The sequence below is a fragment of the Ochotona princeps genome, chromosome 25, assembly GCF_030435755.1.
Source record: "Ochotona princeps isolate mOchPri1 chromosome 25, mOchPri1.hap1, whole genome shotgun sequence".
NCBI lineage: Eukaryota > Metazoa > Chordata > Mammalia > Lagomorpha > Ochotonidae > Ochotona > Ochotona princeps.
In genome coordinates this window covers 24,536,976-24,564,770 of record NC_080856.1, presented here as the reverse complement: position 1 = coordinate 24,564,770, position 27,795 = coordinate 24,536,976, and the positions used below count along the sequence as shown (strand labels likewise).

Sequence of the window (27,795 nt, the reverse complement as noted above, 5' to 3'; positions counted from 1 at the left end):
CCAGCCAGGGGGAGAAGAGGAAATCAACAAATCCTAAAACCCATCAAATGGATGTTGTGGCACCGTGGGTGAAGCTGCATCCCACATTAGAGGGTCTTGGATCCAATCCCACCTCTGCTTGTGGGTCACTTCTGGCTAATGCACTGGGATACAGCCAATGATAGCCACAGTGCTTGAGTCCCTGCCAGCCATGGGTAGGTCCTGATGGGGCCCCTGGCTCCTGGTTTCAGCGTGGTCCCAGTCTGGTCTAGCCCTTGTTGCTGTGGCCGTCTGCAAAGTCTGTCACTCTATCCTTCTAATACACCCATAACTTTGAAAAACAAAAACCAAATGCAAATCACAAAGAAAAGCAGAACCAATCCCTCCCTCTCCAGAAAACAAACAGGGACAAGAAAGAAAAAAAAGAGGGGGTGAGGATAAAAAGAGGTCCAGCTGAGAGGAAGTAAGGAGACTGATACTTTTAAGTGTCAAAAAATCCTTCAAATGGCAACAATGTAAAAGATTAAACTGAACACTACCGAAGAGGCTTTTGTAAACTTATTCCTGGTCTCAGAATCAGCTATGTCCAGAATTGCCCTGCTCTCCCACACCTGGCAAGACACTCTGGGACTAGGAGAGGCTCCAGTAGTTCAACTGTCACCTGGTGGGCTCGGACATGCAGGTCCTGAGTCAAAGCCTTTGGAGCTCATCTCCACTGCCCAGCACAACCCCATGGGTGCCGTAATCACAGAGCGTGGACTTGTGAGTTCACTGACCAATCAGGGCCGCATCAGCCCATGACTACGGCCTGGAAGAACTGGAGGAGATCTGTCAGGGCTGTGGGAACGTGCAACGCCAGCAGTGCCACTGTCAGTTCACAGGTGGGAAATTCCTTCTGGACAAAGTGCCAGAGAGAACTCCAGGGAAGGGGTGGGGCTGGGTCTTGAAAAGGAAAGATTCAGATGGACAGGAAAATGCAGGAGGGGAGCGAGGGGGAGACAATGGCAGCAGCAAAGCAAGGGGGAGCATGATCCTGCAGGAACGAAAGACTGTCCCCCCAGACGGCTGTGTCTGCTGCACACCAGTGTCCTGCTGTGGGCTAGCTGCGCACATGGGACCCCCAGGACCTGACAGTGGCCCGTACTTGGAAATGGGCTACATTGAGATGAAGTTTTGTTGATGAAGCATGGCTTCTGACCCCGTTATGGCTGGTCTGATGAGGAGAGACACAGAGACAGGCAGCAGAGAGGAGAAACCACAGTGAAGGCAGCGATGGAAGGGACGCATCGCGGAGTGCAGCAACACCAAGGGCTGCCGGCCCAGCCAGCACCGCGGGGGGCACCGCCCTTGCAGGCTTTGCAGGGAGCAGGGCCCTGCCGATACCTCACTTTTGGAACTGTTGTCTTAGGCTACCCAGTCTGCGACAGCTCATTACGGCTGCCGAAGCGACTAATGCACAGTGATGTTCCCAGGTAATGTTCTCCAAGAGAAATACAATTTGGGGTTGGGTCTGATAGCTCACATTTTATAGGTAAGACTAGGAAACTTACCCAGGAGGTCATAGCAGTGGCCCAAGGACTTCCATGAATAGCCACTGGTCTAGAGAGCCCAGGTGTCTTTGGCTCCCGGCCCTCCACTGAGGGCACAGCCCTGGACATGCGCGTCCTCCTTTGCTTCTTTCCCCCTTCCGCTCTTATCCGGCTTTGCTCCCTGAACCCAGCGAGCACTTAGACAGTTCCCTACTTACATGTTCCCTACTCATGACAAACTGCTTAACTCTCAGACCAGATATTGAAATAAGTAATTCTCTTCCCTCCCAGCAAAATCTCTCACCTATTTTCAGTCCCGGGACACTGTCCACACCCTGTGGGTTCCACAGCACCCAGCTGACCTAAGCCAAGCAAAGGAGTTTGGCAACCACCTGCTGTTCCCTTTGCTCCAGGGAAGAAGGAAGACGAAGAGCACAGGTTCAAGGTGAAAAATCTTCTCTCCCTCTCCATGTCAGAGGACAGAGAGGACACTTTCCGGGGAGATGTATAGGAAGTAACCTATTAAAGGAGAAGTGCCCTTTTTCATGGAGCCCCTGCCTGATATGGAGGAGACCAGGCAGGAACTCTACTTGAAGTCTTGGGCTGATGCTTGTGTGGAAGCTCTGAGCAGGACAGGAAGAGGCAGGACGTTCTATCACCCGGGTTTTCATAACGCTCAGAACTTACAACATGAAGGGGCCCTGATTGCAAACCCCAAAGTCTTTTGGAAAGTAGTTTTTCCTCCCCAGGGTTTGCAAAGCCAGCCCTGCTTTGAGCTGGGGAGAAGGCAGGGGTAAGCAGAAGAGCTGCAAAGGTCTGCCATGGCTGAGCAGCTCCTCAGCAGGTGGGGGTGCGGCCACTGGGGCCCTCCTGCAGCCCAGGTTCTGGCTGGGTAGCCCTGGCCCTTGCCAGGGATGCCCACAGAGCCACCCTGAATGGAGTTGCTGGCTAGAGCCATCAAGGCGTGGCCAGGCCCCTCCATTGCTGGGGACCTGGGCAGGAGAGCCTCACGTGTTGCTTTGCTTGCAGAGTAAGGCCCTGCATGGGGCCTCGACTCCCACGGGTGGCAGTGTGTCCTTCAAGGTTCCTGCAGAGATGGTATCAGTAGGAACCCCTCACAGCAGCCAGAACAACCTGGCTCCCTCTGAACGTCAAACAGCACATGTTCTTGTCCGTGGTCTCTATGGACACAGAGCTCTTCATGGGCACAGGTGACCCAACGGGTGGGCATGTGAGGCTCAACAGCCCATGCCACCCTCCCCCACATCCTAACGACTCGTGGGAGCACTTTGAGTGACCCACTTCTGCGTCACTGGGGTCTTCCCGTGCAGCAGGAAGGACAAGCTCCAGCACATCCTCAGTCCCGATGATGGAGCACACAGATTCCCATCCATTCAGCCTTTTCCATCCCAGGCCCAGCTTCACCATTCGGTCTCCAACCATACCCAGGCAGACACCTTCAAAATCCTAGAGGTGCACACACCTCTGCAAAGGTGTTTTTGACAGATACCCATCAGAACTACAAATGCGTGTGTCCCTGAGCCCATTGTTTCTCTGGGAATTCCTCCCATAGATTAATGTATGCCATTGCCAAGTATACAGCGTTATTCGTTACCCTGTTCCCTTTAAAAGGCAGAGCCCGGAGGCAGACACCCACCAGGAGGCAGAGGCTAAATAAATCAGTTTGGCACACCCGCACAGTCAGCAGGATGCGGCACAAGCCTCATTCTGTTCATCTCCAACACGAAGCGCTGCACGAGAAAAGCAAACCGCGGAGCCATCTGTGTCGGCTGAGGCCCTTTGTGGCTTTAAAAAGGAGAGAGAGATTTTTCATGGGGATGGTGTGTCTCCACTCAAGCCAGCCTGCATACGCTCAGAGTTTTTCCAGGGCCCGGAACCGCTGGCAGGCAAGGCTACTCTGTTGTTTTATTTCACACACCATAATGTATTCACCCATCAGGTGCTCCAGACTTGGGAGGTTTGCAAATGCTGGATTTAAGCCCTGGTCGCACCCTAAGCCCCACTCTGTGTTTCTGGGGTGTGTGTGAGCTCACTGCTGTCTGCCCAGCGCTCCCTATTTCTATATCGTGGCCTCACTCTGCGAGAAGCTACCCCACTTGGCACAGGTAGAGCTGGCTGTTGTGTAAAGGCCTTTGCAGTCAGCATAAACGTCTTGCTCGTTTTCTGGGTGCAGAACGTTTCCTCTTTCAAGTGTACATAATTTAAAGAGATGGGCCCGGCGGCGTGGCCTAGCAGCTAAAGTCCTCGCCTTGAAAGCTCCGGGATCCCATATGGGCGCCGGTTCTAATCCCGGCAGCTCCACTTCCCATCCAGCTCCCTGCTTGTGGCCTGGGAAAGCAGTTGAGGACGGCCCATTGCATTGGGACCCTGCACCCGCGTGGGGGACCCGGAAGAGGTTCCAGGTTCCCGGCTTCGGGTTGGAGCGCACTGGCACGGTGCAGCTCACTTGGGGAGTGAATCATCGGATGGAAGATCTTCCTCTCTGTCTCTCCTCCTCTGTGTATATCTGGCTGTAATAAAATGAATAAATCTTTAAAAAAAAAAAAAAAAGAGACATGACTAAGCAGCTTGCCCCTGAGAGGTTTCTTTGAAGCACAGACCTCAGTGCCTGCCTCTCCCATGGCCCTTACTCTTGAATGAGCTGGCATGTTGCTAACCCAAAGCCCTTGGAGGGCCAGAGAGAAGGCTGGGTGCAGAAGCTGTGCTAACCTGGCACAGGTGCCTTGGGCAGGGAATAGGTAAAGTGAACTTTTCACCTGGTAGGGGAAAGCATGTTTCTGGTGGGACTAATTCTCCAATGCTCTCACTGAAGTTCAAAAGCTGGGGCTGGTGTTGTGGTGTGGCGGGTCAAGCAGCTGCCTGTGACACAGGCATTCCGTATGAACACTCATTTGAGTTCCCACTGCTCTAATCCAGCTCCCTACTGCTGATGACCTGGGAAAAGCAGCACAACTTGGGTGCCCAAGTATCCGGGCCCCTGCACCCACATGGGAGACCCAGACGAAGCTCCTGGCTCCTGCCTTTGCCCTAGCCCAGCCCCAGCCATTGAGGCCATTCGGGCAGTGAACCAGTGGATAGAACCACCTTATCTCTCTCTGTTACTCTGACTTACAATACACATATAAATCTATTCTTTTTTGAATGCTTCAATCTTACTTCCTGGTCTCTCTGCCCCATACCCTGCTTCTTTCTCAGGTTGGTGACTCTAGGGGCAGGGGTGAGAGGGTGAGGGTTGGGATGACACTCAGGACTCCAGAGGGGGAAGGAGGTGAGGACAGGTGAAATGTTGGTGCTACAGAAGGTTCTCCCAGGTGTGCCTGAGGAACTGGCATGCAGTTTAGGGGAACAGGGAAAGAGCCTACCTGGAAGCCCCAGATGTGTCTCTGTTCCTGGGAATCAGAGCTAGCTTTAGTAGGAGTAGTATGCCCCCATTTTCACACAGAGCCTTACTGTGCCCTCACAGCCACCCCGAGGTGGCCTTATTGTCCCATGTGGCAGTGAAGAATCCGAACAGCAGAGGAAGCTACAGAACTTACGCATACTCACACCTGGGCACTTCTCACTTGGATTCCTAGTCTTTTGCTAACGATTAAATAGGATTATCCTCAGGAGAGAAAATACGATGTTTAAAACCCCATTTTCAGCTAGGTAGATTACTCTTCCAGAAATCAGGGTTTCACAGGCTGACCGGAAGGAGTGTGTGGAGGACACCAGATACCCAGGAGGTGAAGTAAGAGGGGCAGAAAGGGGACTGTGGACTTGCCACCTTGACTGCTGCCCCCGGAGGGTACCCTGGGACCTTCTCTAAAGGCACGTCTCTTCTGGGTTAGCCAGAAAGATTAGACAATGGTCCACTGAGCAGGGGACTCGAACCTGCCTGAGGAAGGCGAAGAAGGGACAGTGGGAACGCTATTGCTGAACCTCTCTGTGCTTTACAGACAGAAACAGGTGACACTGAGACACTGCCCCACGACTTCTGACTACATCACTGGATTTCTTAGTCTCAGGCTAAACTGCTGTGTCCAGGGCACCACCTGTACATTTCGCCAATCAGCAGCACTTACGCAGACGCTGGGGTCGAGCGGTGCAGGTGCTTAAAGGTGCTTAAAGGTGCTTAAAGGTGCAGATCAAGCAAATGAGGTCTCTGCTTTCAGTCGGCTGGGGAAGGCGGGATAAGAACAGTAGCCTGAGTGGTGTGCAGTGCAGTGGGTGACATGCTGCTCGGACACTCTCTCCTGGACTGAAGTGCGTGGGCTTGAGCCCTGCCTCCTGTTCTGGGCCCACCTTAACTGCAGAAGTGCACCTTAGCAAGCAGCGGGTGATGTCTCAAGTTATTGGGTCCACACCACCACACGGGAGACCTGGCTCAGCCCAGCTGTTGTGGGCATCTGGGGGAGTAAGCCTACAGATGGGATATGTCTGTCTCACTCCCTTCCAAATCAATGAAGACAAGTTTTTATAATTTTAGAATTATTTCTAAAACAAAAACCAAAAAGCACATCCAACAATCCCATGCTACAAGCCTTGACTGTCCTTCAGTGTGCACCACGCCAAAGGCAAGAGTCTGCAAGAGAAGAGAGCCTGAGGCTACAGGGCTGGGTCAGCATCCTGGAAACACCCCAAACCTGGGAAAAATCCACAAACCTGGGAAAAAAAATGAATCTGCCCCCAATCAAGCAAATTTTCTAAGGGCCCAGAAGAGCCTGGGGTGTTGTAACAGTAACCCAAGAAGGCTCCGGCCGGCTGGCCAAGGGACAGACAGGTTCTCACATTCGTCTCTCCTGGGAAGGCTCCCCTCCCTTCCCTTCCCTGGCTTCTTAAGGACTTTGTTGAGGGTGCTGTCAGCCTCCGTGGGGAACAATGCCTTTGATTCTCCTGGGGCTGAAGCCAGGCCTAGTGAACAGGCCCAGTGACTGAACACAAACCGCTCCTGGCAGCTGCACAGAATACCACGCAAGTGGTTCCAGACACCAGGGAGCCAGGAGCTGGTGACTTCACAGGGCCTGGCAGGCCGGACGGGCGGGAGCTATGCCTGGAGAGAAGGAGGCGGGGTGGGGTGGGGGTTGGGAGAGGAGAACAGAGATGCCGCTGGCAGGAAGTGGGCACAAACCTACAGAAGTCCCAGCCTTGGTGAAAAGAAACTGGGTAGACCAGGTGACTGCACAGTAGCTGCATCCCCTTGAGCCACCTACTTGGAGTGAACCACAGTCACTGGGCAGCACTGGCCTTGTCCAAGGATTGACTTGGGAATGACGAGGAAGAGGGAATAATTTATTTTGATGATTTGTTCCCAAAGGCTGGCAGTGAATTTAGCCTGGATGGTGGATTTGTTTATGTGGGATTTTCAAACTGCTAACCACTCATCCCAGAGATGAGGGGTTGGTGTTGTTCCCAGCTTTGGAGAGGTGGCAGCGAGGATCCCAAGGGAGACAGTGGCATGGAGAGGGTGCCACAGCAGTGCTTTCCACAGCCGAGGAACTGGACCCGGGGAGGAATATGAACCAGGCACAAATGGTGCCGAGTAAAGTGGGCATCTTGTGAGAGAGGCAATGGCAGAGCCAGTGCAGATTGTATGTCTGCCAAGGTCTTTCTCAAGCACAACACGCACTGCTTTAATCTCCCAGCCCCTGGGCTCTCTTGCCATGCACTACCTCCTCATCCCTTCTGTTTCTGTCTTTGCTAATTCAGGGTCCCAGAAACTAGCCCTTGGGGGCTGCGTCCCTTGCCTGTTGGCACGGCCTTGGGAGGGCACTGGTAAGAACTGGGGGTCTGGAGAAGAGAAGCCTTGCCAACCCACCTCTGCCCCCACTCGCTGCTTTGGCCTCTAACAACATCTGCTTCCTCCTAGGGCCCTTCCAGTCTGGGCAGAGATGGGCTCCTGTGTGGCCTGTGCATGAGGTTAACCCTTATCATTCTTTTCCTACTGGCTCCCAAAATCCTGCCAGAGCTCTGTGAAGCCATTTGGGAGGCCCTCCACTGCAAGTGTACCCCTGCTTCCCACTCCGACTGTTAGAGCTTCCAGCCTTCACTCCCAAGCCAGGGCAAGGCAGCTCAGGGGCAGCTGCAGGCACTGGGCCTGACATGCTCAACTATCAGGAGCTGCCATCAGCAGTAGACAGGACTAAAGGAGACAGATCCCTCTGAGCACAAACCTGGCTCTGCTTGGCTGTCTCTGGCTGGCAGCCTTTCCTGTTTCAGAGGCAGGAGTTGGGTGCACCTGGGCTGCCATCAGAGGTCGCCTCTAACCAGCTCCAAACTTGCTATGAATACCCATCTGTCCCTCGTAGTGAGTTGTGGGTCTCCTCTGGGATGGCCTGCCCATAGCTATCACACAATCAACTCACAGTCTGCCAAGGGGAAGTCCTTGGAGACCTCAAGGGCCATCTTAGGTTTCCCTCACTCTGAAATGGATGGAGTTCAATGACTGAAAAACCTGGAGCCTGCAGGAGCCGATCCCCAGTGATATACATTAGTCCCTTAGGTGGTGTCTGTACCAGGGTGGACACAAACACTTCAGGACCCAGAGAAGGGCTGCTGTCTAGCTGGCCTCATGGCAGGAAGACTAGAGAGCAAGCTCACACCCCCACCCGACCTCCTACCCCCGTGACAAGAGACATCCTGACACCAGACCCAATTAAGCACCATATTCTCTTTCCCTTCAGCCCACTACCTGAGTCCCAAGGTCATTCTTCATGACCATTTCTAAATCACCTGCTTTGGTGGGATGCACTCCAGAATGGCCATGACTCATGCTACTTGTCCCATCTCACCTGCCACCCTCTACCTTCTGCCCTGTCCCCAACTCCCACCCCCCTTGCCGCCAAGCCCATAGACTCTAGGAGATAGCCATGCTATCTGACTTCTGTTAAGATGCTAAATTCTAGGTCTGGCATGATAGCCTAGTGGCTAAAGTCCTCGCCTTGCATGTGCCGGGAATCCATATGGGCACTGGTTCTAATCCTGGTGGCCCCACTTCCCATTCAACTCCCTGCTTGTGGTCTGGGAAAGCAGTAGAAGATGGCCCAAAGCCTTGGGACATTGCATTCGCGTGGGAGACCTGAAAGAGGCTCCAGGCTCCTGGCTTCGGATCGGCTCAGTCCCGGCCGTTGTGGCCACTTGGGAAGTGAACCATCGGACGGAAGATCTTCCTCTCTGTCTCTCCTCCTCTCTGTATATCTGACTTTCCAATAAATAAAATAAAATCTAAATACACATATATATAAAAAATAAAAAATAAAAATGCTAAATTCTTTTGCATTCATTCTGTTTAACATGGTTATGGGCGAAGTAGATGAAAAATTAGTCTCACATAGCTGACAAAGAGAAACCACAAGATACTCTGAATGGGACTTGGAACCCAGACAGGTCCTTGGAACTTACTTTCAGAACCACTGGCCCAACCTGAGCATGTAGTCCACAGATGCTACCTGCCTCTTTAAATACACACACACACACACACACACACACACACACACTTTTTTGGGTAGAGGTTACTTCATTCAATGACTTTTAAAATGTCTATTTTCCTCTACTTGAAAGGGAGAGAGAACTCTTATCATCGGAGAGCTGGATTAAAGCAGAGGAACTGGGACTTGAACTAGTTTTCGGACGTGGGTCTCCCCAGCAGGGCGTAACTTGGGGTGCCAGCATGCCTGCCCAAGCTGTTCCTCCTTCAGCAATCCTCCCAGCCTCCTTCTGTCCTGGAAGGCATTAACACCCAGAGCTGGTGCCATGTGACCGACCCCAGACCAGCCCTAGGTGTTTATTCTCTGTGTTGTCTTGTTCCCCTACACATAATTCTATCCAGATACCTGTCAGGATATGGCCCTGGTTGGTGCTGGGGTCCCTCATGGCACCAGGTACAGCTCTAAGAGCATTCATCATTTCTAGCTGGATTATTCCCCTGAGCAGAGGGTGACTTCCCAATGGACATAGGCACAACCAAAGACGACTTGACAGAATCAAAGATGATGCAACACAGGCACAGTTCCAAGAAAGAGACACTTCTGGAAGGGCTTTCATAGCCTGCCAATCACATTGTGTTTTGTGGATACAGAAGACCCCTTCTTCCCTGAATTGGAAAATCAAATACCCCAAATGAGCCTGACTCCTAGTGAGCGGGCCATGATGGAATCCTTGTAAAGCAGAGTTTCCCCCAGTGGTGGAGCACTGCCATCAGAGCCGACGGGTTGGGCAAGTTCTGCTCAAAACTTCTCAGGGCTCCACCTTCCCTCAGGGGTCCCAGGACCGCCAGTGCCTCATGGACGTCGAGCAGCAAGAGCGCGTGTATTCAGTCTCAACTGGTGTGTACATCTGCTCCATCTTGGTGCGGCACCTGTGGACTTCTCAGGGATGCTCTAGGGTGCTGGAGACAGCCTCAGCAGTTCTGGCACAGCCAATTCACAGCCCACTGTGATGTCCATGGCCTAGACTAGCCTGATCGAAACAACTCTCAGGGGTTTTCCACGTACAGCAACTCACAAGGACAACTACAGGTAATCCAAGAAGTTGGCTGCAACTGTGTGGCCCTGTGCCATTGCTTCTATGGATAAAGCCCAGAGAAAACCTCCTCACTCTGATACAAAGCCAAACAGGTGAATATATCTGTATATACACACAGAGAAAGATAGGGAGCTCCAATCTGCTTGTGTATTTCCAAGATACCCACGTAGCCAGGATGGGGTCAGGATGGGGCCAGGTCAGGACAGGAAATGGGAGTTCAAGCCAGGTTTCCCACTTGGGTGCCAGGACCTTAGCTGCTGAGGTGTGTATTCAAAGGAAGCAGGAAGCAGGGGCCACAGCAGGGAATCAGTCTGGGCCACCCCAACGTGGGCAAAGCACACCCTAAGTGCTAGGTCAATATGGTCCACCCCCAAGCTACTTTTATGGTGATCACCACCGCCATTCATGGTGCCAGAACTCAGGTCTCATGATTTATTTCACAGACTTTGTTTACAATGGCCTGGTGAAGAATCCTGGGCAGGTAGCTATTGCAGCACAGTTTTTATGGCACCCTTTTTACTGGGAATGTAAAAGCTGGCTTGATTTTTAGGAGACCTATTCGCAGAAGCTGTGGAGGCCCAAACTGAAACAGCACGGGTGCCAGAAATGGAGGAAGGATGATTATCCTCAAAAAGCATATTTTCTTTTTTCTTTCTTTTTTTCTTTCTTTCTTTTTTTTTTTTAAGTATCTGAGCCACACTTACAGTTTCATGACACAAGAGAAGTATGTTTGGCCATTGAGCCTCAAAATAAATTGTTTGCATTCAACGTTTGCCACCCTTCTCTGATGTCTTCAGAGCAGTGATTAGTGGAATGTGGGGTTCAGTTGGTGGGCTTGGACAGTCAGTGCCTGGCAGATACTAGGTATTTGATGAATAAATATTGTCTCAAAATTGGCCAACTTTGTGTGCTATCTTTTGGAACTTTGAGTGGGCACCAAACTGTGCAAACTGCAGTAGCAGACAGGTTATTTGAAAAAGTGGGAGGGTGACAGCAGGACCTAGAATATTCATTAGTTTGTCCTGTTGACTTTATACTGATGTGTCACATCATTTTAACAATAAAAGAATAGTACATGTAATTCCCCATCTCCTCCCAAAGTCCGATTAACGACGTTGTAGACAGCAGGTCCTCCAGGATGCTCACTGGTTACGTTTGATGGAGACTGCGGGCTCTTTCCTTCCCAGTGGGGGGACTTGTAGAACTGTGCCTTCCTGACTTTGAATCAGATGTTAATGCATCTTGGGGTTGTGGAGTGGGGGGAGTGCCAAGGTCAAAGATGGAACCTTAGGGGTTACATCCAGTGGGCTCAGTCAGCAGCTCTGGTTCCGGGACCACCAAACACACCTTGAGCCCCGCCAACTTTAGCCTATGGACCTACTCACTCCAGCAGGGAGAGGTTGGGGCAAGAATCAAAGGTGTGGCTCAGGTACATGTTTGCAGAGAGGTGGTTGGACCTGAGCCAGGCTTTGTCTGCTCTAGGTGAAGTGCTCCAGGGCACAGCCTTGTGTGTGGCACAGCTCTCAGGTGCAGAGGTTTATTCCAGGAAGATCATACCACTGGTCTACCCAGTGCACCGAATTGCCTGGCCTGCTGCTAAGCAGCATGGAAGGTTGGTCCAGAGCTGTCAACAAAGTCAGCAGGGTGGGATATTAAGGAAGGGGAGCCCTGGCCTGTGGAGTCACCTGAGGTGGGAATCTTGGAGGAAGATTCTTTCATTCGTGTTTCCCTCTGGAAACAGTCAAAGGAGCTTGGAAAAAATCAAGGGCAGTGTTATGCTGGAGGTTTAAGAAGTAAGAAGCTGCAGCATCAGGCAATTCCAGTAAAAATCTGGGGCTCTGGAGAATCGAAGCTCAACCTTGAGGTCCGAGCTTTGATGGTGGGTTTCTAGATCTTTCCTGGTTTTAAGAATTTAACCATGGCCTATATTAGGGTGGGGAAGGGGGCTCTCCCAGGCTTGCACTTGCCTTGGAGCGGGGAATTGGACTTCCTGGCCTGGGAGGTGTGGGTTTCAATGGAAATAGAAACAGTCACCTATTCTACTTCAGGGAGGTTTGCCCAGCCCAGCTCTGCCTGTGTGGTCCATGTCTGTCTCAGGTCAATAACGACCTGTTCCGCAGCTCCAGCTTGGAGCTCCCTGGAGACTCCCCATGTTATCCCCCATTGAACCTTGGCTAACTTTCTGCCTCTGCTCCCCAGGGGTTTTATACTAAACCCATGATTTAGGCAGCCGCACAGAGAGTGGCTGAGCACAGGCCCAGGAGAGACGCTCTCTGCCTGTGGGTTCCAAGCTTGGCTGGGCATGAAGACTATCTGGGAGCTTGCAGTCTGTATTCCCAGGTCCCAATGAGGGAGTGGAGGCTGGGCTAGAGTCTGGGGATCCAATTTTTCAAAGCTCCCCAGGCGATCTGCATGGTTATACAAGTTTTGGAACCCTTCATTTACTCCAACTCTCTCATTTTACAGATAGCAAACTTCAAAAGTAATGTCTAATTTCCATGCTTTGTGGCCATGTGGCCTCACGGCCTCAGCACTCTTTCTCACATTCTTTCCTTGCAGGAACCGAGTCTCTTTTCTGAGTTCCAAGGCCCCTGCTTGCTCTCTGGCATCGAGGACTCTTCCTGCAGCCCCTTGCACAGGCTCCCTGCGCCATGCCTCGGCCCTGGACAGCAGGTGCCACAACAACTGGTTAGCTCTGCTGAATGCTTCTCTCCTTTTAGCTGGCTGCTTTGAGAATCACCCGCTTCCTAAGAGACTGGTTCCTCATCCCTCTGGGATCCTCCCACTCCAGGAGTTCCCAGGGCTCTGCCTGTTTGTATGTGTCCTTAGGTTGGGACTGGATTTCTATATAAGCTCAGAAAAGTCGCTCTAAGCCTGATTTCTCCAAGACGACCATTTGTAACTCAGGCCAGTTATTACAGCAAAGCTGGCCTGCCTCCCACACCTAAGTAGCACTAAGAAGAAAAACGACAGGTTTGGTTCGAGGCTGAACTTGGAGATAACTCTGCTGAGAAGAATCAAGGAGAAAATTGGGCTGATAGGTGGCAAATCAGTGGGAAAGCCACGTCCATACCACTCCTACCAGAGAGACAAATATATTCAAGTTTCCAGAACATACTTTTTAAAAAAGATTTGTATATTTTTATTGGAAAGGCAGATATAAAGAGAGGAGGAGAGATACAGAGGAAGATCTTTCGTCCGTTGATTCACTCCTCAAACGGCCACAACGGCTGGAGCTGAGCCAATCCAAAGCCAGAAGCCAGGAGCTTCTTCCAGGTCTCCCATGCGGGTGCAGGGTCCCAAGGCTTTGGGCCATCCTCAACTATCTTCCCAGGCCACAGGCAGCAGAGGATGGTCCAAGAGCTTGGACCCATGTACTTACATGGGAGACCTGGAAGATGCTCCTGGCTGTTGGCTTTGGACTGGCTCAGCTTCAATCTGTGCAGCTATTTGGGGAGTGAACCAGCAGATGGAAGAATATCTCTCTGTGGATCTCTCTACTTGTCTTCGTGTAAAATAGCCTTTCAAATAAAAATGATTTTAAAAAATTGAAATTGTACCATGGTAAAAAAATATTGGTTGAATTCTTTCATTTATATTTATTTAAGAAGAAGGGAGGGGGGCCTGGTGCGGTAGACTAGTGGCTATAGTCCTCGGCTTGAATGTGCTGGGATCCCATATGGGTGTTGGTTCTAATTCCGGCAGCTGCGTTTCCCACACAGTTCCCTGCCTGTGGCCTGGGAAAGCAGTTGAGGACAACCCAAGGCTTTGGGACCCTGCACTCAATTGGGAGACTCGAAGGAGGCTCCGGGCTCCTGGCTTCAGATCGGCTCAGCTTCAACTGTTGCAGCTGCTTGGGGAGTGAAATCAGCGGATGGAAGATCTTCTTCTCTCTCTCTTCCTTTCTGTATATTTGACTTTACAATAACCGCTGAGTGGTTTGTGCCCTTGGCGCCTTTCAGTTGTCTGAACATGCTTGGGGTATGGAGATGGCTCCGCTGGCAGTCCCCACCTGCTGGGCCCCAGTGCTGAAGGGCTGGCCCCTCTGGCTGTGCTCATGGCCTTCCCTTTGGCCCCATTCCCGGGCTCCCTAGCTTCATCCTGGAGAGGCTCCCTTTAATCGCCTGCACTCCACACACAATGCTGGATGATCTTGGAAGGGCTTTGAGCTGCTAATCCTTCCCCGTTCTTCTCACACATGAGGCCACCCAATTCTACCAAACATGGTAGTGTACAGACGTTGGGGCCACAGTTCTGAAGCCTTCACCTGGGAAAGCCACACTCGGCCAAGTAGGAGGAGGAGGCTGCAGCTGGGGGCTAGGGGCCGTGAGGGTCATCCTGTCCCAGTTCTGTCACTTTCCTGCACTGCCTCCAGGGCAAGGCAGGTCAGGCAGTGGCCAGTGGCCAGTGGCATTCCCTTCCCGGGTGCTGGTTTAGTTGGCTGCCAGGGGACACCGACTATGGCTCTCCTGGGGCCCTGTTAATACATCATCTGATACCACCTGCCAGGCCCTATGTGTGTGAGGCGCCAGTGAGCTGCGCAGGGAGGCTGGGATGGGGTCCAGGCTAATGCCACTGCCCAGAGTGTATTTTTATGTTATTGTTGAAAGTTCTGGCTCCCTACATTCCCACTGCAAAGAAAGGGGTGGTGGGCACTAGTGCTTATGGCCTCTGATGATTAAAAGGTAGGATTCTCCATGGAGGAGGAAGTGGAGAGGAAGCAATTGCAAGGGAAAACAAGTGAGTTATGGTGGAGAGCAGTAGCTTGGCTGGATCCTTTCAAAGGCAATGCAGATTCTCAGGCTTGCCCGTCTGCACCTCACCAACACCGACAGCAGGGCTGGCAGACACAGGAGCACAGCATCACACTGAGAGTGGCCATCGTTATGCTGTAACAGCATCACACCTAGAGCGGCTGTTCTTATGCTGATTCAGAGAGGTTACTACAACACACCCACAGGGCCCCTGTTCCTGGGGACCCTGGCAGTCCCAGTGCAGTCAGTGTCAGACACACAATGCCCAACACTGCTAGGACTGCTCCATGGAGGAGTGGGGAAGTCAGCCCTCTTCATGCAGGGCTTTCTCCATCTCTGCTGTTCCAGCCCCCATTCCTACACACTGCTTGAACCTGGGGGTTACATCTCTTGTTAATCCTGGCCAACTGGTTGAGGGCAGGCTCCAAGACAGTGGCCATCTGGAAGGTGAAATGGGGGGCAAGGTGTCTCCTGGATTCAAACCCACCAAATGTGGTGCATACTAACTACAGAGATTTGTCCCTGGCATTCATGGTTTCTTGAATCAATGCTGGGGTTAGGGGAGTAGGTGTGTTTTTGTCTTCTAATTCACTCTCGCAGCATCACCATTTACTGCTAGTTAAGCTCATCTTCTGGGAAGCTCTCATTGGTTTCTGCAATGAACTCTCTCTTTTCAATGCACTTGCATGTTCCAAGATCATAAACTGACAGTGTGCTGTGGTCATTCCTTTACGTATCACGTGTCCTCCATGTGGCCTGTGTGGTTGCAAACTTTGATTATGCACCGTGCCTGCCACACTGCTCAACAAATATTCCCAGTACCTACAGAGTAACCTCTATTCAACAAAGCACTGCTCAAACACGGCCTGCTAAAGAACAGCTGTTGGACCAGCTAGCTTAGGAAAAAAAAAAGGCAAAGCCAAACTACAGCCTAACCACACTTAAATACTGGTGAGCATTTAGAACAATAGGAACTCTCACATATTACTGATGGGAACACAAAATGGTACTGCAGTTTTAGAAAAAGACTGGGCAACGTCTCCTGGGGTTGTTATACACCCCAGTACTGCTATTGATTCATCAAGGAAACACAGACTTATGCTCACATATCAATGTGAATGCAGATGTCTACAGTGACTTTCTTCATGCTTTTCCCAAACTGGAAACAACTCAACTGTCCTGGTAGATAAATAAGCACGCAGGGGCATGCACACAGTAGAATACAACTTGGCCATAAAAAGGGAAGAATTGATAGATACCACAGCAGGAATGTATCTCAAACATATTCTTTTGCTAAATGAAAAATGCCACACTGAAAGACTACATATTATATTTTTTGTTGCTGTGACATTCTAGAAAAAAACAGGAAAAAAAAAAGATGAGTGTTTGCTGAGGATGGCAAGAGATGCTGAGCTCTCAGGGGTCTGTGGGAGTCTATGGGGACAGGGAGAGTGTGCTGACTTGGTAGGAGGGAATTACACAAGGCAGAGGCACCTGTTGGTCAAAACTCACAGGATGGCCCATTAAAAGTGTGGGTGAACTTCACATAAGTTATACCAGTGGAACCCCATAACTCTAGTGAAGTGCTCTCCCACAAGCAGGATCCTGAAGAGGCCAGGTGATGGGGAGCTTGTCTGTGAGGTGGAGACCAAAGGAAATCTGGTGTTCTTCCTGATGGAGACATGTCAGCACTTACAGTAGAGGCCATGGCCCGAGCCCTGGGGCCCAGGGCCTGCTCTGATAAAAATAACCTCTGGAATCCCTCTCCCTTAGGCTCAAAGGTCATCTCCCAAAGGAGATAGGGGCGGGGGAGTGAGAGGCACAGCAGTCCAGGGCACTGCCACCCAGCCCTTTCCTCCTCCACTGATGATCATCACATCATTGGCACAGAGGCTGCCAGTGGGCAGAGAGATGCAGGTGCTGAGGCCTGGAGGACAGGCTCCCCAGCCTCGCCTGCAAAAGGCTTCCGCTGATACCTGCTTTTGCTCTAGTAGCATCTGTGGCTTTGGACAGGTTGAGGAGCACCGTCCCTCCCCAGGGGCTCTGATAGAGATCTGAGGACATACACACCTTGCAACAACCTGTTTCCAAGGGTGGAGCCAGGACCTGCCATAAGCAGATCTTAGGGCTTTGTCCAGGGTGCACAGAGGTTTCAAGGTCAAGGTGAAAGGGCAACAGCCGCCCTTACACCTCCTTTCCCTGGGGTTGGCTTTGTCTTCCTCCTCATGGGACCAAGAGAGACTTCTGTAGTCGCTTTCATTTTTTAAAAATTGCGATGTTTCATTGTTTAAAGAAACCTATGTGTATGTATACAAATATGGATACCCTAGATATATGAGTAAAACTTTTGAATGCTCTGGTCTGAATGTTTATGCTGTCACTCGTCACTTCCAAAATCAGGTGACACCCAGGGAAGTGGGGTCTCTGGGAGGTGATCAAGCCATGAGGGTGGAACTCCCACAAAGGGGATTACTGCCATAAGGAAAGCTCCTTCCCTCCTTCCACCTGTGAGGTCATAGTGACACGATGGTATCCATGAACCAATACTCTCACCTGACACTGAGTCTGCCAGAAAGTTCACTTTGGACTTCCAGTGAACCATGAGAAATGGCCATTTTGGCATTTTATAAATCATCCTGTTGATGATATCTTGTTATCGTACCTGAACAACCCAACACAGTAACTAAGCTATTCACAGATCAAAACTATTCAACTTTTTAAACACTTCCATGGAATAGCACTAAAATACACATAACGCAACATCTGCCACCTTGGGCACATGTAAACACATGCTTCCATGCAAGGAAGTCTGTCCACGGTGTCGAGCAGCCAGCAGTCACCGCCTCCCACATGTACAAGGTTTACATCTTTCCAACATGGAGCTCTGGCGTATTAGACATTCGCTTTTCATTTGCTCCTCTTCCCAGCCCCTGACAACCATCCTTTTGCTTTCTGTCTCCATGATGTTGACCAACCAAGTGGCTAAGAGGAGCGGAGCCGTGCAGTATTTACTTTTTGGTGAATGCACTGTTTTACTCAACATAATGACTTGAAGATTCATTCATGTTGTACCAAGTATCAGAAATACCTTTTTAAATGATTGGATAATACTCCATTGTATTTCTCTCTCTCACACACACACAGATACATACTATATATGCATACACATATGCATGTTATATACACCCAGGTTTATATACTATGCATGCACACTCACATATATAATACACACAGGTATGTACACTATTATACAAATATGTTTATATACTAAATATGCTACAAACACAGGTATATATACTATACTTGTGAACAGATACATAAATTATATGTACATACACATGTTTATATAAACTATATGCACTGGAGGATATAGCTTACAGAGGCATATGATACACACAGGCATACATACTATATGCACACACAAGTATATAGCTTATATGTGCATACACACAAATATAGACTCTACACACACACAAGTACATGGCCTATATATTCATATACACAAGTATAAATAACATATGCACATGTAGGTACACTCAATATAGAAACAGGTTTATATACGCTTTAGACTATACACATAGGCATACAACTACATGTGTGTGAACTGGTTTTTATAATACATGTGCACACACACGTGTATATAACATAGACATACTCAGGTCTGCATAGCAGGTAAGTACACACAGGTGTATTTGTACTACTCACACACTCAAGCACGTGGCCTACAAGCACACACACAGGAGAGCGCCCACCTCTCATCTGTAGTTTGGCTCTCCTCAGTCCCAGTGACCTGTGGTCAACTGTAGTCAGTCTGAAAATATGAAACGGAAAAGTCCAGAAATAAATCATTTATGTGCTCATGTTTTCAGCTGTGTGTCCTGCTGAGAGGCACGATGAAATCTCCTGCCATCCCCTCCCTGTCCTCCTAGGACACAAACTGTCCCTTTGTCCCATGTGCCACCCTGCAGACTCCACTGCCTGTTAGTCACTCAGAGGCTGCTGCAGTTGGGTCAAGTGACTCAGTTCACAGCAGCCTAACACGACGCAGCTGTGTCTGTGTCATCCACTTGGCTTTACCTCATCATGTAGGCCTGGAGACACTGTGCATCATGACAGGGACAAGAAGGTGAGAACATGACACCCAGGCAGTTTCAGAAAGACCACATTACAAAACCAGGATACCCCACAAGGCTAGTGGACGGATGGAATTACAAGGTGCTCCTATTGGTGCAAAACTCTTTGCAATTCATGCCTGGTTTTCCTCTTAATCTACCTTTCCAAAAACACTGTAAGCCCTCAGGCATACTATAGTGATTATTTGATTTCACTATTACTTGTTCATCACTATGTCATCAGTAAGGTAAACTCTACCTTATGTGTGGATGGATAAGAAAAGATGCAACAGAAATGGGTCCCAACCGAGGTCTTGGACTGTATTTCCTGTGGATCAGGGGGCTTACTGGATCCACCACATACAGTTCTCTCTTTTAAAAATTCCCAAATAGCTTTGCTAGTGTTTTGCTATTGCTTTGCTTCTCCCAGGAGACGGCAAGTCCTTCTACATCTACAACTTATTTTTCCCATGGTGGCAGCTACTTGTCATTGCCTGTGGCCTTGCCTGCAGGATGCAGAGGGCCCAGGGCCAGTCAACAAGGATGTTGGATCCACATGCTGCTCCTGATACATCCCCTGGAGGCCCCGCTCCCTCCTGCCTGGACCCCATTGTCCTGCCTGAGACCAGACATCCTTCTGGGTGAGCTGGATCATGGTCACAGGAACCAGCAGGCGTGAGGCAAAGCAGGAGTTCAGGGAAACAGCAGACATTCTGACCCTCTCGTGGCCAAGTTTCCGATGTGCTATCTGAGAAGCCCTGCCAAGGGTAATGTGACATTGACGTGACACCTGGTGGGGCTGCCGTGGTGACAGATGACTGTGGGGGTGTGTCTGCGGGCACAGCGCCCACAGCTCCATGGACGACTCAGTGTTGTGTAAATGAGAGCATTGGTCACCTGCTCTCAAGTCACAGCCCGGAGCTACTGCCTGCAAGGTGTCCCCAAAGCCACCAGGTCTGTCACTTCCACTGTGGCTACTCTTCAGCCTTCTTTGCCAGTTCTATGCCAGAGCAGGCCTTGTGATAAGACACTGCCAGCTTCCTTGGCAGAGTAAGGCACAATGCCCTGCTGGGAGTCACTGGGAGGCCCTCAGAGAGGCCCAGCCCTAGCTCACAGCAGGCAGCGGCCCCGAGCCAGCCCATGTGGCTGCTCCTGGAGGTGCTCGTTCACTGGCTCCCAAGCACCAGCCTTGTGCTGGTACTGTGCCAGGAGCCAAGAGTACACATGTAGGAGACCGAGTCCTTGCCCTTATCCAACTCACTTTGCAAGAACTTTAGGAATAAGACAAACTCTCACTCTGTTGCTCATTAATGCTGCTTGCTCATCATGATCTGCGCCTCAGTGTACCCATCAGTGAAATGGTCACCTCCCCCTGGCTGCAGTGCAGCTCTGCTCCCAAAGGGCGCTTACAACCAGCTGTCTTCCCTGAGGTCTGAGGGAGGCTGGCAGGCCTGGCACTGGTCTTGCTCCCACTGTGGCCCTTCCTTTCGTGCAGACAGGTGGCACTGCAGGCCTGACCTCTTCCCGGGAATCAGCACAGGAAGAACAAAGCAAGCATCAATGGGTCAAGGAAGCATCGGCTTCCCTGTGCAAACATGACACGGGCTCTTCACAGGCTCAGGTAGGGGTGACTGCCATCTCCTGTCAGAGGTGCCTGCCCACCACAGCCCATGGGTCAGCTGCATCCTGGGGCCCCTTTCCCAGCCCAGACTGTGTGCTACTTCACTCCCCTTCCACAATGCTTCCCCTTCCTCCTGCTTTCCTCTCCTTGGTCTTCAATGCACAGAGCATGACCTTGGTAAGTTCCAGCCATAGCTGGCGGTCTCTCTACGTTGACTCAGGGCTTCCTCTGTTGCCTAAAGAGCCAAGGCTAACAACGACCCAGCCCCCTGGTACAAGAGGTTTCCAGAAGTCCTCTTAACCACACTCATCACACCCAGCTGTCAGAAATATGGGCTGCGGATTCCAAGATCCCTGGCGGCAAGGGAGTGTGGGATCCTGTCACACACCTGGAAGCAAAGGGCTGAGAAGGCACTGGGAAGGCAGGAGGAGCCAGTCTGGCACCTGGCTCCAGCTAGCTGGGAGGCTCAGCCACTGATTTCTTTGTGAGAGATGGAAAACTGGTGGCCACCCTCAGGGAGCTCACAGGGTCAGGAAGGGGCAGCCGTGGACAGCCTGTGGTCCTCAGGGCAATGAGGCTGGGCATGAGAAGCAGTAGCAGTGTAGCCTGGGCAAAACCGAACTGCATAGCTTGAAGTAGCCAAGAACACAGTAGGCGCCAAATGCTTACGGGGACCTTGCTGGCAGGAGAGGAAGTGGATTTCAGTCCCAACTGACTTGACATAGAGCACTGGAGGTGGGCAAGTTATGCAGCCACCTGGAGGAAGCGGCAGGAGCCTGGACTGTGCCAGGGGGCCCTGAGGCCGAGGGCGGCAGGTGGATGTGAGGAGTGAGGAAGTGGAGAGCCCACAGGAGCCTCAGGTGTTTGCCTGAACAGTTGGGTAAGTGATCCCAACATTTATAGCTCCTCAAACGCCCCTTGACTCTAGTATGCAAGGACTGGCTGGTTGTGGAAGGGGGTGACACAGAATGGGAATGTTGGGAACACAGACATTAAGGGGGGTGGCAAGGCAGGACTGAGGGGAAGGGTGAGAACCACGGGGAGCAGGTAGTCCAGAGCTCAGAGGATAGCCAAGAAAGCAGCTGCCCTCCCCTCATTGGCACCATGGCTCCAAGCCACCAGAATGGACAAAGGCAGGGGCCAAAGTCAAGGTGAACCCCAACGTTGAGAGGTGCACCTGCAGAGTGTAGTTCTGCAGGCCTGGAGGTGGGGATGGCACCTGCATCACACAGGCACTGGGGGGTCATGGACTATTCCTGGAGGCACCAACAGTTCCACCCTATCCCTGTGCTTCCAGAGTTTCTGAGTTTCTTGCAGGGCCCCAGGAGCTCCCTCAGGCAGGTGCAGGAATGCCTGCTGCTTGGGGGTTGAAGGGATGGCTGCCTGAGGTCTCCCGTCCCCAGAGCAGAGCAGCTGTTCCTGGCTCTGAGCCCTGAGCCCTGGGCCCAGCCAGCTGACACTTCTCCAGGGTCCTGCTCCACTGGTCACCCACAGTCACAGTCTGCCTTCTAGCCTCAGAATCCCCATCCCTTATTTACTTTTACTTTCTATTTATTTTTACTGTATTTAAAAGGCAAAGAGAGAGAGAAAGATATAGGGAGATTGATTTTCTACCTGTAGGTTCACTGCTTAAATGTCCATACCAGCCAGGCTTAAACCAGGGTCTAGAAACTCAATCCAGGTCTCCCAAGTACTTGAGTCATTACTTGTATGCATTAACAGGTAGCTGGAACCTGGAGCAGGACCAGGACTTGAACCAGGCACTCCCCAATGGTCAGTGGGCGTCCCAAGTGGCGTCCTTAGCCACTGTGCCAAACAGCCACTCTTAGCAACAGTCTTTCATTGCCTTGCCTTGCAGCCCTGTTCCATTTTTCCTCTCCTTTCTTGTGTTCCTACACAGCCTATCCCGAGCCCTGGTCTATAGGGCTGTCCTGAGGGCTGGGCACGGGGGACAGGTGTAATGAACACCAAACCCAGCCCCCTGCAGATCTGCCCAGATACTGGGCACAGATTGGCTGGCCCCCTCCAAGACACCAGAGATGTAGTGTGTGTGTGCACTTGGAGACCCCGCCTCTGCAGGAGAGGCCTGTGGGGAGGACAGGGGTCCTTGACAAAATCCCAGGCAGTCATAGCATCTGTCCAGAAAACTGAATAACAGCGCCCCCAGTGTCCTGATGGTGGCTGTGGCTGCCTCTCTCCTCTGACTTTCATCCTCTGCTCCTGCCAACTTGTGTCTCCTGGATACCCAGGCTGCTGGCTGTGGGTTAGAAGGGCGAGGCTATAGTTACGCTCCGGGCAGGCGTCCCCTTGGAGAACTACTGGCAACTCTGGCTGCCTGCTGGCCCAGACCTCGTGGAGACACTGGCCACTGGCCCAGTGCCCAGCTAGTTTTGCTCAACTGACAGTCTCAGCCCCTGCCGAGAGAGGCGCTCACGTTGCCATGGGGAGACCGCAGAGTGAGGTTGGGACACTGGACGAGTGTTTTCTCCAATGCCCCGGCAACCTTGACTGTGATGTCAGCATAGGGATTCCTTCTTCCTCTTGGACCTGTTCATTTCTTAGTTCCAAAATGGCTTTTTGGGTCATTTTGGCTTTGAAATCAATCCATCATCCAGTGAGATGATATGTATTTACTGGACCTTACTGTACATTAAGTGTATGGAGGGAAGATGCAACAAGCAAGTGTCGGGGTTTTTGTGCTTGGGATATCAGAACTGAGCCAAGGGAATGGAAGGAAATACAGGAGCCCATTAGGACACAGTGCAGCGAGCAGATGATGAAGGAGGCCATAAATCCTTCTGGCAAAAGGACAGCTGTTCACTCATCAATAAAAGAAGGTGAAGTAAGATCAGCATCCAGGTTCACAGCAGGAAAACGGCGCAGGGCTGCAAGGGGAGGAGTATGTGTGCAGATCCATCTTGCAGGGGAAAGAGTTGGGGGGGTCAGGCTTGCAGGGGAAGGAGTCGGGCTGGGCTTGCAGGGGACAAAGTCCTTGCAGCCCTGGTGTAGCTTCAGGTTTTAGCTAGCGACCCCCCAAAAGTCAATGTGGGCTCCAGCCCTCCTGGTTGCTTACTAAGCTGCAGGTCTTTGGCCCCACCTCCAGGCGGTCAGACTTGGTGGTTGCTTTTCCAACAGCTTTGCAGGTGAGCTGGAGGTGGCTGGTGTGACATCCTAGTGGGAGACCGCCATCCTAGTGGGAGACCGGGATAGAGTTGCTAGGTCCTGGCCTCAGCCTGGCCCAGCCCTGGCTGTGGCAGCCATTTAGGAAAAGTGATACAGTGAGTGGAAGATCTTTGTTTCTCTCTGTGTCACTCTGCTTCTCAAATAAATTAGCAAATCATTTTTTAAAGATTTATTCATTTTATTACAGCCAGATATACACAGAGGAGGAGAGACAGAGAGGAAGATCTTCCGTTCGATGATTCACTCCCCAAGTGAGCTGCAACGGGCCGATACGCGCTGATCCGAAGCCGGGAACCTGGAACCTCTTCCGGGTCTCCCACGCGGGTGCAGGGTCCCAATGCATTGGGCCGTCCTCAACTGCTTTCCCAGGCCACAAGCAGGGAGCTGGATGGGAAGTGGAGCTGCCGGGATTAGAACCGGCGCCCATATGGGATCCCAGGGCTTTCAAGGCGAGGACTTTAGCCGCTAGGCCACGCCGCCGGGCCCAGCAAATCATTTTTAAACAGAACTTTGAACACAGATTCACAGGGAAAGCCACATAAAGTCAGAGGCAGAAACTGGAGTGATACACCTGCAAGCCTAGAGAGGTCAAGCATTGTTGAGAAGCCCCAGGAGCCCAGAGACCACTGGGCCCTGGGTCTCAGGACCTCAGGCCTCCTGAGCTGTGAGGGACTGACTGCACGCTTGTTACATTAAGTTGCTTGGCTGAGGTGCCATAGCAGCAGCTCTAGGCATTAACTCAGCTGTGCCCTCCTCACGCCTGTTGTAGTCAGTACTGGACAGCACAAAAGGAGGACACTTATTTATCTGTCTGGAAACTTGTTTGTACAGCATTGTTCTAATCCTATAGTCCTTAAAAGAGAAGGAACCTTTGGTCCTGGGGCGATGGCTCAATAGTTAAGTCCTTACCTTTCAAAAGCCAGGATCTCACAGGGGCACCAGTTTGTGTTCCGGCTGCTCCACTTCCCATCCAGCTCTCGGCTTATTGCCTGGGATAGCAGTCGAGGATGGCCCACAGCCTTGGGACCCTGCACCTACATAGGAGACTGGAAGATGCTCCAGGTTCCTGGCTTCGGATTGGCTCAGTTCCAGCCGATGTGGCTACTTGGGGGAATGAACCAGGGGATGGATGATCTTTCTGTCTCTCCTTCTTCTCTGTAGGTATGACTTTCCAATGGATATAAATAAATCTTAGAGAGAGAGAGAGGGCACCTTCATTGGCAAAGGGAAACCAAAAGGCACTTAAAGTCCTTTCTCCCAGACAGAAGTGGACTCTGGCAGCCACACTAGAGTTCATCCACATTCGTGGCCGAGGGACTTCGGGGGCAGGTCCCCATTGAATCTGGGAGTCCCAGCCACACAGTCCTCTCCAGTGGTCCTGCCAGCTTGTTCCCATTTGCTCATCTCTCCCAGCTTTTCTGTGAGCCAATTCCTCCCTGTGTATTAGGAAGCCTGTCAGGCCATTGCCACATCTGCTCTGTGTGGGGGGGAGATACAACTTTGAAGTTGAATACTTCACTCATTAATAATTTATTCCTCTAGTTGGAGGCATTCCTCATCTCAGGAATCCCAAGTTAAAATACCCTTGGGAGGAAGCGCTGTGCCAAACAACTGGAGAAGATGCAAGCGTGAATTCACAATCAGAGCCAAAGCCTGGGGGTGCAGCTCCTAGGATGGTGAGCTGGGATGAAGGGGTGGACAGGTCCCTTGGGAGGGCCCAAGATTAGGACCACAGAACCCAAATACCAGAAACCGCGAGGCACACCCATGGGGAAGGAATGAAGTGAGTGCTGAGCTGCCAATAGCACAGTGCTGCTCCAAGCACACCTACCGCATCCTGGGCTCCACACCCCTCCCCAGAACCCACTTTCTTCCTTTAGTCAGGCTGCCCAGCGAGCACAGCAGCCTGCCCAACCTCTGCCTTTCCGCCTCTTCTTGCCTGTTGTTGAACTGCCTCGGCTTTCTTCCAGGTCCTGACATACTCTCCGACATGTTCCTCACTGCATACTGAAGGCAAAGAAAGCACCTGCGGCCCTTCTTGCCATAATGAGCAATGCTGGACTGTGAGCCTGCAGCGGCTTCCAGCTACTTCATCAGGGGGACAAGTAAGCTGAAGAGCAGAGAGCCCACCCTCTTGGCTCCCTCATGCTTCGGGGTTCTGTCACTGATAACATTCATTCAGAGCCCCCTCCTCCCCTAGCGTCTTGTTGATTTCCTTTTAATGCCGTCTTGGAGTGTGTTACAGCAAAGTGTGCACATCACAAGTGGCCAGCTGACAAATGGGCACAAAGCAGGCACACCCACATGACCAGCACTCAGGTGCTCATGTAAGGAAGGAGGGTGCTACCCCTCCGATGAGCCCCCCTGCTAGCTCCCTGCCAGGCACCACCCACTGCCGCGAACAACATCATCAAGATTCTAACGTTTGTCTTTGTGGGATGCCCCCTGCTGCTGTTTGTCATTGTAAGCTATACTTTCCCATGACCATGGAATAGTCCATCCCATGAGTTTACCACAAGGTACTCCCCATCTTTTCTTATGCTGATGGGCAAATGAGCGTTTTCTACTCCATGCCACAATGGATGGTGCTGTGTGGGCATCCTGCAGGGTACATGCATTCACTGTGGCTGTGGCCTGCTTCCAGTAGAGTGGCTTGTCCAGTACTCATTCAGGACATGACAGGTGTTTGGGGCAGCAGTTAGCATGTTGCTGGAGATGCCCCTGTTCCGTACCGGAGTGCCTGGTTTTGAAGCCTGCCTCTGCTGCCTGGTCCAACTTCCTGCTAATGTGCATCCTTGAAACCAGCGGGTGTTGGCTCAAGTATCTGGGTCCCTGCACCCATGTGGGGAGATTCGGATTGAATTCCAGACTCCTGGTTCTGAGCTGACTCAGGCTCAGATGCCGCAGGCATCTGGGGAGTAAGTGAACACATGGGACACCTCTGCCCATCTGTTTCTGACCAGTCCCTCTGCCTCTCAAAGAAATAAAGCTGAATCAACTTTCAAAATGAAAAGACATTACAGAAGAGAAGAGGAGGGAGAAGCCTCACCCAGCATTTGTGGGAATCAACACGATGTGGGGCTTCTCCAACTGATGTGGTCCCCAGGCACCTGGGGTCACACACATGCACAACGTGGGCACGTCCATGCACCCAGCAGTTGGGTGAGGGAAGGGAGCCCTCTGTGCCCCAGTGAGAGAGTGGGGACTGCTCAGTAAAGCACAGCAGGAGTCAAGCTGGAATCCCCAAACCTGTGGTTCAGGGGACAAAGAACACCACACATCAGGCTCAACAGTCCCTCCCACTGCAGCCCAGGGCTCTGGGGGGCTTCTCCGGCATATCCACTGGTGCTACTGGGAGAGACACGACTGACATCAGGGCCAAATCCTGCACACATTTATGATTCTCAGCAGGTTAATTAATGAGAATGTTCCAAGGTTCTGATAAAATGGCAAAGCAGCCAGGTAACACAGGAGCTGTGCAGAGAGGCAGTGGTGTGTGAAGCATACAGGACAAAGTGTGCAGGTTATCAGCCTGCTTCAGAAACCCCTCTGGGACTGGCCTGAGAACCTCAGAGTCCCTATTCATTCCTCCTGGAAATGGAAAAGCCCACTTTTTCCAAGCAGCACCAAGAAAACAAGGGATTGTGGTGTTTCTTCCTTCTTCTCAATCTTATTGTAAAACACACATACACACACGCCCGAGCTGGAAGCTAATCTGCCTGGGAAGTTGGCCGGTGGCTCAGCCCAACAGGATCAGGCCTGCAGGCTGAACACACAATCGGCATTATCGGCAAATATCTGTCTGTGGCAGAATGTCAGGCTTGGGGACCGCTGGCTCTGTGACAGCCAGTGGAAAGTGGTGTCTGTCTGACTGCTCGTTCTAACCCTGCAGCTGTGAACAGCAGGGTCTGTAATGAGATGTCACATGAACGAACGTGCCTGAGATTGCTAGTTTTTCTTTTTTTCATGTTATGTCATTATTGGGCTGAGGAGGGGCTGGGTGGGCAGGAGGAAAATTAATGATACCCTCCTCATTCCATTTACTCTTTGTTTGCTTGAAAGGCAGAGTGCCATAGGCCTGGCGCAATGGCTCA

The 27,795-nt window shown here is 51.4% G+C and overlaps 1 protein-coding gene across 7 annotated transcripts in view; it reads right to left on the bottom strand.

Moving 5' to 3' along the window:
- The window catches only part of PRKAG2 (protein kinase AMP-activated non-catalytic subunit gamma 2), a 234,917-nt gene that overhangs the window by 90,878 nt on the left and 116,244 nt on the right, over positions 1–27,795 (bottom strand). Inside the window, exon 2 of one of the 7 annotated variants that reach the window (XM_058654995.1) lies at positions 18,538–18,596. The exons of the other annotated variants lie outside the window; for them this stretch is intronic. Coding sequence (XP_058510978.1) covers positions 18,538–18,544 — 7 coding nt within the window. The 5' untranslated portion in view covers positions 18,545–18,596. The remainder of the gene's footprint in view (positions 1–18,537; positions 18,597–27,795) is intronic. 7 annotated transcript variants of the gene reach the window in all.